The sequence below is a fragment of the Marmota flaviventris genome, chromosome 3, assembly GCF_047511675.1.
Source record: "Marmota flaviventris isolate mMarFla1 chromosome 3, mMarFla1.hap1, whole genome shotgun sequence".
Classification (NCBI taxonomy): domain Eukaryota; kingdom Metazoa; phylum Chordata; class Mammalia; order Rodentia; family Sciuridae; genus Marmota; species Marmota flaviventris.
In genome coordinates this window covers 67,439,634-67,451,228 of record NC_092500.1, presented here as the reverse complement: position 1 = coordinate 67,451,228, position 11,595 = coordinate 67,439,634, and the positions used below count along the sequence as shown (strand labels likewise).

The 11,595-nt window shown below is 44.1% G+C and overlaps 1 protein-coding gene across 1 annotated transcript; it reads right to left on the bottom strand.

Annotated features, from left to right (window-relative positions):
* Positions 1-7,343: 7,343 nt before the first annotated feature.
* On the bottom strand, positions 7,344-11,007 carry LOC114103932 (tubulin alpha-1B chain). Its single transcript, XM_027949795.3, has 4 exons — positions 10,898-11,007; positions 9,159-9,381; positions 8,887-9,035; positions 7,344-8,510 (listed from the first exon to the last, which is right to left on the bottom strand). The coding sequence occupies exons 1-4, from the start codon at positions 10,898-10,900 to the stop codon at positions 7,530-7,532; spliced, it is 1,356 nt and encodes a 451-aa protein (XP_027805596.1). The 5' UTR covers positions 10,901-11,007; the 3' UTR covers positions 7,344-7,529.
* Positions 11,008-11,595: the final 588 nt, after the last annotated feature.

Below are 11,595 nucleotides of genomic sequence, written 5' to 3'. Positions count from 1 at the left end.
GAACCCAGTGCCTCATGCATGCTAGGCATGCACCTCCACATCCTGCTGTTTTTTTTTTTTTTTTAGCTTTATTTTATTTATTTATTTTATGTAGTGCTGAGGTTTGAACCAAGGGCCTCACACACGCTAATCAAGTGCTGTACCACTTGAGCCACATCCCCAGCCCTTTTTTTATCTTTTTAAAGAATTTTTTTTTTTAATATTTATTTTCTAGTTCTCAGCAGACACATCTTTGTTTGTATGTGGTGTTGAGGATCGAACCCGGGCCGCACGCATGTCAGGCGAGCGTGCTACCACTTGAGCCACATCCCCAGCCCCTTTTTTATCTTTTTAATATTTATTTTTTAGTTGTAATTGGACACAGTATCTTTATTTTGTTTATTTATTTTTATGTGTGCTGAGGATCGAACCCAGGGCCTCGCATGTGCTAGGCGAGCACTCTACTGCTGAGCTACAACCCCATTTCCATTTTTCTTCTGTTTTTCTTACTCCCTTCCCTTCTTTTCCCTTCCATTCCCTCCGCTCCCCGCTTCCTTCCTTCCTTCCTTCCTTCCTCCCTCCCTCCCTCCCTCCCTCCCTTCCTTCCTTCCTTCCTTCTTTCTTGTACCAGAGATTGAACCCAGAGGTGCTTAACCACTGAGCCACATCCCTAATACTTTTTGTTTGTTTGTTTTGTGACAGGATCTCACTAAGTTGCTTAGGGCCTCACTTAGTTGCTGAGTCTAACCTTGAATTTGTAATCCTCCTGCCTCAGTCTCCCAAGTTGCTGGGATTACAGGTGTGTGTCACTGTACCCAGTTTTGACGAAGTAGTTTTGAACCTAGTAGGAATCTGATTTTAGTGACTCACAAGTCCATGAGTCCTTGTTTACAAATCCATTCGAAGCACAATAACTTTCTTTCCAATGTCTAATTATAATTGGTGAAGGATGAAGCTCACTGGTAAAGCATCCCTGGGTTTAATCCCTAGTATCAGGAAAAAAAAAAGAGGGTGGGGAGCTAGGAGCTAGGATATAGTTCAGTGGTAGAGTACTTGTACAGCATGCCCAAGGCCCTGGGTTTAATCCCCATTCCTGCAATAAAAGGAAAAAGAGCAGGGGGCTGGGTTGTGGCTCAGTGGTACAGCACTTGATTAGCGTGTGTGAGGCCCTTGGTTCAAACCTTAGCACTACATAAAATAAATAAATAAAATAAAGCTAAAAAAAAAAAAAAAAAAAAAAGCAGGATGTGGAGGTGCATGCCTATAATCCCAGACTTGGGAAACTAAGGCAGGAGAAATTGCAAGTTCGAGGTCAACCTGTGCATCTTAGCAAAATCCTGTCTTTACATAAAAATTAATTAAAATTTAATTTTTAAAATTAAAAATTATAGATTCTCAATACCATACCAAAAAAAAAAAAAAAAAAAAAGGTAAAGCTTGAACTTTGAGAATCTTAATGTAACAGTGATCCATCCACTTTATGCTTTGAATATAGCCCTTGCTATTCTAAAATGGACATGTTTTTTCTCTCCTCCCTAATCTTGCCTCCCTAATCTCAGGAAAGGAGTCCTTCTGGATCACCTCTTTAAAAATTCTGTACCACTGATGGAGAGAATCACAGCCTCTGGGATAGGAGTCCCGTGTATTTTTCTTATGCTAGCAAAACAATATTATTTTTCCTTTTTCTCAAAACTATAACCTCATTATTGGATTGGCATCAGGTATAAGGACCAAGCTTTCAGTTACACTAACACACTCCCATCTGAATCTAAAAGGTTCACTGTTCTGCCCCTTTGTTGTAAGGCAACATTTGTGATTCTGAATGATTTTGACTTATTATTGAGTGGAATAGACAGAAGATAAGATTCAGGAGAACCCACTCCCAAAGGTGATTGGGGCAAGACAGGGGCAGAAGGATTAAGATATGCTGCCTTTTTTTTTTTTTTTTTGAAGAAGGTAGGGAATGACCACAATGGTGCTCTACCACTGACCTACATTCACAATCATTATTTTTTATTTTGAGACAGTGTCTTACAAAAGTTGCTGAGGGCTGTCCTTGAATTTATGATCCTCCTTTGGGAGTCGCTGGGATTATAGGCCTGGGCCACCGTACACAGTGCCTTTTTCTTTAAATGAAGATTTCAGAAACTGTCCATTCAAAATATGGATTACTTTTATTTTCTCTTTGCTTTCCTATATGTTCTAATTTTACCACAGAAAACACAATAAGTGCTAGGTATGGTATTGTATGCACTCCAGTAATCCAATAAACTTTGGAGGCTGAGGCAGGAGGATCACAAATTTGAGATCAGTTTCAGCAATTTAGTGAGGCTGTCTCAAAAGAAAAATAGGGCTGGGGCTGTAGCTCAGCAGTAGAACACTTGCGTAGCATGCATGAGGCACTCAGTTCGATCCTCAGCACCACATAAAAATAAAATAAAATAATAAAGGCATACTGTCCATCTACAATTAAAAAAAGAAAAAAAAAAAAGGTTGGGGATGTAGCTCAGTAGTAAAGTGCCCCTAGATTCAATCCCCAATGCCAAACCAAACGAAGCAAAGCAACAACAACATAATAAGTATAGAAAAATTCACTCTAATAAGACTACTTTCAGGGTGGTTTTGTTCCCAGAACTTCCTGGTCTTTGAGCTCATTCAGCTCTGAGGTGAAAAATACTATAGATAAAAACTGTTTTCTTTCTCTCTGGTAGAAACAGGGCTAATTCCTAGAAATGAACTGTCAATTTTGGAATTGCCTTCTTGTCTAGGATGCCAGGGAAGCCAGAAAACCAGGAATTCCCTTAACAAGCCCTCCCAGGATCTGAGAACTTTTTGTCATGAATGGGTTTTAGGAAAAGGGGAGAAGAGTTTAATAGATTTAAAAGATTCTATTCCCTTGTCCCTATCTGTCTCTGACCTCCCCCCAAATATTTAGAATAATCATAATGAAATGTTGGCTTGAGACTGCAGTAAAAATTGTGAAATCTTGGGCTGGGGATATAGCTCAGTTGGTAGAGTGTTTGCCTTGCATGTACAAAGCCCTGGGTTTAATCCCCAGCACTACCAAAATAAATAAATAAATAAATAAAAAGAAATCTTGGATTCTGACGATAGATGGGAATCTTAGAGGTCATCAGTCTACTTGTTTGCCCTTCAAGACATTGATAATACATAGCCCATTGTTGATCCTCCCTAATTATTAGAAAGTGAACTGTAGTGTTCTTCCCCATTTTCTGCTGTACTCTCTGGGGTTTACAGGAATTAATCTACTGCTGTTCTGGATAGCAGCATTTGTGAGGTTTATTTTTTCTAAGCTAAATATCCTCAATTCTCTGAGTTTTTCTATCTAGTAACCCTTACCACACCACTCTCTTACTTATCCGTGTTCCTCTTGAAGCAAGTACACAGAACTGAATAACAGACTTCTCAGTAGGATGACCACTGAAGATGGTGGAGGAATACTTAACCTGTCCAGTTTTGAGCAGTGTGTGTGTGTGTGTGTGTGTGTGTGTGTGTTATATTGAGGATTTAACCTGGAGGCGCTCTACCACTGAGCAACACCCTTAGCCCTTTTTTTGTTTTTATTTTGAGACAGGGTTTCACTAAATTGTCCAGGCCGGCTTTGAATTTGAGATCCTTCTGCTTCAGCCTCTAGAGTTGCTAGAATTTTAGGTGTGTACCACCATGCCTGGCTATTTTGAGCACTTTTGCATACAAGGAATATCTAAGGTGACATCAGCCTGCTCTGGGTCACACCTAGTTTCATGGCATGCATTCATTTGGTCATTGTGAGCCAACAGAAGTGCCTACATGCCAGTATCATGAGACACTGAACTGAGCCAGAAGATGCTGAAAGATCTCTTCTTCATGAAGAACAGAGAAGAAACCTTCCTCTCCACCTCCATTGGATGTCATTACCCACCCTCTACTCTTCCTGAGGCTCCTCATATATTTGGGTCCTGGGTTTAATCTGAAAGGGGGAAGATAGTGGAGGGGTAGTTTTTTCTAGCTTTGAGAATTAAAAACTGGAATCTTTGGCCAGGTGCAGTGGTACATACCTGTAATCCCAGTGGCTCACAAGGCTGAGGCAGGAGGATCATGAGTTCAAAGCCAGCCTCAGCAATGGTGAAGTGCTAAACAACTCAGTAAGACCCTGTCTCTAAATAAAATACAAAAAAAAAAAAAAAAAAAAATAGGACTGGGGATGTGGCTCAGTGGTCAGGTGACCCCTGAGTTCAATCCCTGATACAAAAAAAAAAAAAAAAAAAAATTGGAATCTCTGCCCTTGCCCGAAATTAATTCTTGAGTATCAAGCATTAATTGTATACTAAGTATTGAGCTAGATACTTTGTGATACAATGATAGGCACATGAAACATGGAGTTAAAATCTGGTGGAGGCAGGCACTGTGGCTCATGCCTGTAATCTCAGCAGCTCCGGAGGCTGAGACAGGAGTATTGCGAGTTCAAAGCCAGCCTCAGCAATGGAGAGGCACTAAGCAACTCAGTGAGACACTGTCTCTAAATAAAATACAAAATAAGACTGAGCATGCGGCTCAGTGGCCGAGGCCCCTGGGTTTAAAAAAAAAAAAAAAATCTAGTAGAGAAAAAAAAAATCTGGTAAAGGAGAAGTATACTAAATAATCACACCACCAATATGTAATTACAAAATATAAATGATATGAGAGTAAGTAGAAAGTTATATGAAATATTATGTAGTATAGAATCTGACCTAGTCTGACCTAGTCTCCAAGTCTTTAAATGAGATGACAATTGGGTTTCCATCATTGAAGAAAGAGTATGAGTTGAGTGGACAAATGTGTTGAGGGCAGTTTTGGTTGGAGGAGGTATTATAGGCAAAGGAGGAATGTGTTTGATGGATCCACACAGGAATGATGTCATGAGCCTGATTCTGTCACAGTTGGACACAATAAAATATAGCAGGCTGTCAGTTTCAGGTGGGTGGGGTAAGGCGTTTATTTGATTTTTGGACCGGGTGGCAGAGAAGGAGCTGGTCTTAGCAACACAATGACATCCCTATCTACACAATGATGACCACATCATCAGGTGGTTATTGACTTTGTATTGAGTTTAGATGTCACAATGTGTCCCTCCCTTTCTACATGTTGACCCTAAGGCTATGTTTTTATATTTATCCCGCCCTGGGAAAATACTCTAGAAGGCTGAGTTCAAGAAACTCCTTGGATGTGGGGTCTCCCTTGGCTGCCTGCCTGATTGAGTGGCCTAGCACAAGGCCTCCAGTAATTGTCAGAACAAAAAAGTGACAAGCATGTGAATGCTAGGGATGCCAGGTCAGTCACTTCCTGTTTGTTGTGCATCTTTTAGGCTTAGCTCCAAGGTGACTGCAAGGGCAGAGTTCACAAATGTGAATTAGGCTTTCCCGGATGGAGAATTCCTTGTTAGTGGTGCCATCTGCAGGACATTAAAGAATTTGCTATGAGTTTGGTGGGATTGAGAGGAGAAAATGGCCTTACTCAAGCATTTTAGTCTAAATCACAACCTGGGTCCCCCACATTGGGGTGGGGGACCCAGTTCCCTTTGTTTTTTTAGCAAACAATATTTACGGCTCCAGTCCTACAAGGCAGGACACAGAACTGTGATACCATTTCCTTTGCTCTCTACTGATTAAATCTATCACCTGTAGAATAAGGCACTGGGCTCCTCCTATTTTAAATGTTTATTTTTTAGTTTTAGATGGACACAATATCTTTATCTTATTTTTATGTGGTGCTAAGGATCAAACCCAGTGCCTCAGGCATGCCAAGCAAGCGTGCTGTCACTTGAGCCACATTCCAAGCCCCTGGGCTCCTCCTATTTTAATAGTGTCTTCAAGAAGGAGAACAGCCAGAGTGCTGGCCTATGCCTGTAATCCCAGGAACTCAGGAAGCTGAGGAAGGAGGATCACAAGTTCAAAGCCAGCCTCGGCAATTTAGTGAAATCTTGTTTAAAAATTCCAAGTAAAAAATAAAAGGCCAGCCAATCCCCACAAGCAAAGGCCGAACATGTTTTCTAATATGCAGATGCTAACATAAAATGGGTGAGGGGTTGGAGAATAAAAATTCATTGAATTAGACAAAGGGGAATGAAGGGAAGGGAGGGAGGGTGGGAATAGGAAAGACAGTAGAATAAATCAAACATAACTTGCCTGTGTTCATATATGAATACACAATCAGTGTAATGCCACATCATGTACAACCGCAAAAATGGGAAGTTATAATCCATATATGTATGTCAAAAAACATTCTACTATCATGTATAACTATAAAGAATAAATAAAAAATAAATTAATAAGTAAAAAGGACTGGGATATAGCATGTGGCCCAGTGGTTAAGTACCCCTGGGTTCAATCCTTGTTACCAATAAGGAAAGGAAATGATAAATAAATTAGTGCTGGGATGTAGTTCCATGGTAAAGCACTCCTGGTTCAATCTCCAGTACCAACAAACAAAAAAACTCACAACAAAACAAAATATCATCATCCTCAGATTTATCCTTGTGCTTTTCATATGTGAAGTAATTTTCTCCAAGGTTAAATCCTCTATTTGGTTTTTCTTTTTTTTTTCTTCTTGAAAGTGCTAAGTATTGAACCCACAAACCCAGAGGCTCCCACATATTAGGCAAGCTCTCTATGGCTCAACTACATCCTTAGCCCCTCTAATAGACCTTTAGATTTAATTGAACTATAAACTTGAAAGAATGTAAACCATGCCAAGTGCTGCATATTATCAGACCTTTATATTTAATTGAACTATATGCTTGAAAGAATGCAAACCATGCCAGATGTTACATACTGTGACCCCTTATCCTACCATTTACAGTTGTTGCCATTACATCTTGTAATGCAATCCTCCCTCTCCAATGCACAGGGCCGATTGTTCAATCTTTGGTATCCCAGGGACACCCAACCACTTAGTTACATCCCCAGTCCATTTTGAGACAGGATCTTGCTAAATTGTAGAGGGTAACCTTGAACTTTTTCTCCAGACTTTGCTTCCTAAGTCACAGGAGTAAAATGTGCCACCATACCTCCTAGGACTATTGTTATTATAAATCCTACAACTTTTTTTCCTCATCTTTAGAGCTGAAACGGCTCATCACCCTTTTCTACTTCAAGGGTCTTTTTGAGGTTTTGTGTGGTAATGGTAACTGAACAGCAGCCATTAATAGGCCATTTAAAACCACTTATAACTCTGACAATCACTCAATTCCTTTGGTGCTCCAGATTGAGCACAGTCCACTATGCTTCAAGGTAGCAAAATGAACCTAGATAGGTAGTGAGGGTCCTTGCCAATGTGTTGCAGTGATTCCATATTGGATGCGTTACAATAAAGCACAGGAGACAAAGCACTTTTCCTTAAAGCCTTTACTTTGAGACATGATGGAAAAACTTTACAGGTACACATGGAAAAAGACAGACATGATCATGATTGAGTGAAGACAATCTAATCAGTAAACTTCAATGCCTGTTAGCTAATGCTGAAGCTGAAGTTTTGGGAGTATGACATGCTGCAGGGCTGAAAGGAATAGGTAATTAGTATTCCTCTCCTTCTTCCTCACCCTCTCCTTCAACAGAATCCACACCAACCTCCTCATAATCTTTCTCTAGGGCAGCCATGTCCTCACGGGCCTCAGAAAACTCTCCTTCCTCCATCCCCTCACCCACGTACCAGTGAACAAAGGCACGCTTGGCATACATCAGGTCAAACTTGTGATCCAGGCGAGCCCAGGCCTCAGCAATGGCTGTGGTGTTACTCAACATGCACACAGCACGCTGTACCTTGGCCAGGTCTCCACCAGGAACCACAGTGGGAGGCTGGTAATTAATGCCAACCTTGAAGCCAGTGGGGCACCAATCCACAAACTGGATGCTGCGCTTGGTCTTGATGGTGGCAATGGCAGCATTGACATCTTTGGGGACCACATCACCACGGTACAACAGGCAGCAAGCCATGTATTTACCATGGCGGGGGTCACATTTTACCATCTGGTTGGCTGGCTCAAAGCAAGCATTGGTGATCTCTGCTACAGAAAGCTGTTCATGGTAGGCTTTCTCAGCAGAAATGACAGGGGCATATGTGGCCAGAGGGAAGTGGATGCGGGGATAGGGCACCAGATTGGTCTGGAATTCTGTCAGGTCAACATTCAGGGCTCCATCAAATCTGAGGGAAGCAGTAATAGAAGACACAATCTGGCTAATAAGGCGGTTAAGGTTAGTGTAGGTTGGGCGCTCAATGTCAAGGTTTCTGCGACAGATGTCATAGATGGCCTCATTATCTACCATGAAGGCACAATCAGAGTGCTCCAGGGTAGTGTGGGTGGTGAGGATGGAATTATAGGGCTCAACTACAGCTGTGGAAACCTGGGGGGCTGGGTAAATGGAGAACTCCAGCTTGGACTTCTTGCCATAATCAACAGAGAGACGTTCCATCAGCAGGGAGGTGAACCCAGAACCAGTTCCCCCACCAAAGCTGTGGAAAACCAAGAAGCCCTGAAGACCTGTGCACTGGTCAGCCTGTAAGGGGAAGAAAAAAGGAAATGCAAACTAGGTAAGCACTTTATCACTGAGTTACATCCCCCAGCCCTTTACCTCCCTCCCACAAACATTGAGACTACAGAAGCATACCATTGCGCCTGGCCAGATTTTCTACAGAACTATTCATAATTTCTTTAAATCATGACCATATCCAGATAGTATAAAAAATTGGCTAACAGACACATCACAAATTATTCTACAGCCAGGGACTGACTGGCATAGAAGTCTAATTAATATAGTAAGCAGCCTATTCCACTTTGCTGGAACCAAAGAACAAAGTCATTAGGTCAGTCCATTCAAGTTGCTCTGGAGCCTCTCACCCCATTTAAAATACATATTCATTTAAGGTTTTTACCAGTTTACGAATTCGGTCCAAGACAAGGTCAATGATCTCCTTGCCAATGGTGTAATGGCCTCGGGCATAGTTATTGGCAGCATCTTCCTTGCCTGTGATGAGCTGCTCAGGGTGGAAGAGCTGACGGTAGGTCCCAGTGCGAACTTCATCTGAAAAAGAAAAGGAAACCAGCACCCATCACTTAATAACCTGCACAAAACTGCTCAACTCTGGTGGGAAAGACAATGTGTATGTGATCAATGGAGAACCCAAGACATACCCAGTCAACTCACCAATGACCGTGGGTTCCAGGTCTACAAACACTGCCCTGGGTACGTGCTTGCCAGCACCCGTCTCACTGAAGAAGGTGTTGAAGGAGTCATCTCCTCCCCCAATGGTCTTGTCACTTGGCATCTGGCCATCAGGTTGGATGCCATGTTCCAGGCAGTAGAGCTCCCAGCAGGCGTTTCCAATCTGGACACCAGCCTGGCCTACGTGTATGGAGATGCACTCACGCTGCGGAAAGGACAGGGGAAGTCATGGAATTTAAGCAAATTCCTTTTTTAATTATTATTTTTTAAAGTTCTGGTGCTTGGATTGAGCCCAGGGATACTTTCCAACTGAGCTACACACTCAGTTCTTTTTCATTTTGAGACAGGGTCTCACCAAGTTCCTGAGGTTGTCCAGAACTTGCAATCCTGCGCCAACCTCCTAAACCGCTGCTACTACAGGTGTGCTGCCAAGCCCCCACTACCACAAATTATTTTTTTCAGGCACATGCCTATAATTCTTATCAATTTAAGAAGCCGAGACAAGAGGATCACGTGTGATCCAAGCCAGCTAGGCAAATTCAGGCGACCCTGTCTTAGAACAAAAAAATAAAGGTCGGAAATGTAGCTTAGTGGAAGAGTATTCTCCGGTATTGCAAAAAATGACTTGAGCTGGGGACACAGCTCAGTGATGAGCCCTGACTGGATTCAATCTCCACCATAAAATAAACAATCCAAAATGTCCTATTTTTTTTTTTCCGTATTAGAGAATGATTTTTTTTCCCCTCCGACCCTTAAATGGAGAAGTGCTATTTTGAGACCTGTAAGAATGCTTAGTCAGGTTCCTCTTTTTAACACAGGGCAGTGAGAAATTCATCCACCACCCATTGCTCAGGCCCAGAACCCCACTCCAGTACAGTTGGCCAGATTTCCGGACAGCTCTCAGCACAGGAAGCACATGGTCGGAGTGCAAAGAAAATGTCTGGCCGCAGGGACAAGGGGTGGGGCTCTGCGGCACTGGATGAATGAGCAATTCAGGGAGCGCACTGCTGCGCTCAAAGGCGGGGGTGCGCAGCTGCAGATGCCCGCAATACCTGCAGGCACTGGGCTCAGCCCTGCACCTCCCCATCTGTTTTCAGGGGCCCCAATGCAGATTTCCATTCTCTCCAAATTCTTCACTGCCACCACCTGCTCCCCACAGGATTTCCTAGTGCAGTGGAGACAGGCTGTTAGATGTTAACTGTCTTAATAAGCTGGGGCGTAGTGTGGTACAGAGTTTTCTTAACTCCTTGGGTTACAGGGGCTACGCCCTGCAGTCATGGAGCCGCAGAACCTCTGTGCGCATGCGCACACTGCAGTGGGAATTTCCCGCCGCTCTTGGGCGGGAAGGTAACGGTCGCGCCTGCGCTTTGTCTCCAGCTCCTTCCCGCCCCCGCTTTTCGCGCTCAGGAGGAAGTGAGGGCGGAGTGACTGCGCGCACCCGCCTGAGGGGTTTAGGATGGGGGAAGGGCACGCGCGGGAAAGGGTAGGGTCTTGAGGCGCCGGGCCCCAGAGCCGGAGATGAAATACCGTAGCCCTCTTTTATCTGGTCCCCAGCCCTTGTCCCCGGATCTCATCTACCCCCGCCCCCGCCTCGCCTTTTGCTCTCCAACTGGATGGCATTTGTCCCAGCCCTCTCTAGCTAGAAGCCCTTCGCACCTCTCCCGCTCGTTTTCCCCCGGTTTTCCCGAACATCTCAGGGCGCCGCGGCGCGGTCCACTCACCATGGTGGCTACGGGTTAGGAAGCAAAGGCAACAGGAGCAGACACCGGGTCCTGGTTACTGTCCCCGACAAGCTAAGAGTCGAGGTAAGTAACGCACTGAGGCGGGGGCGGCGCTGGAGCCTCTTAAGTAGCGGCTAGGGAGGGGCGGGCGGGCACGCGCGGCGCGGCGGCCGCAGCCCCTCCCCCGACACAGGCGTCCACTCGGCGCCGAGCCTGGCCACCGCAGAGGCGGGCTCGGCGCTCGGAGCCCCCTCCCCTTGCAGGGGCGTCTACCGCCACGCTGCGGACCCGCGCGCCAATGCTGCAGACTGCAGCGCGCCGCTTCTTGGCTGGGCCGGGCGGGTGCAGAGACCGGGAGAAACCCACCTGGGGGATGGGAGTCCTGAGAGGTCCAGTCAGTTTTAAAGATGAAATACCCTAAAATGCAGAAATTTCTGGTCCGGATAGCTCAGCTGATTATTTTCATGTTTCCAGTTTGTCAGTGAGTTTTGCCTTTTTCTTTTCTCACTTCCTTTACTTCCGTCTGTACTTACCTGATAATGTGGAGGATTCAAGCTTTAGAAAATCTGGATGATTTATTGTAATGGTTTGTTCTCGAAACTAAGATACCAAATGCTCGAAACAAATATTTCAGTTATTTAAAGAATAGAACCTGAGCGTGGAAGGTTGAGGCTCTTAACATGGCAGTGTAGGCCACA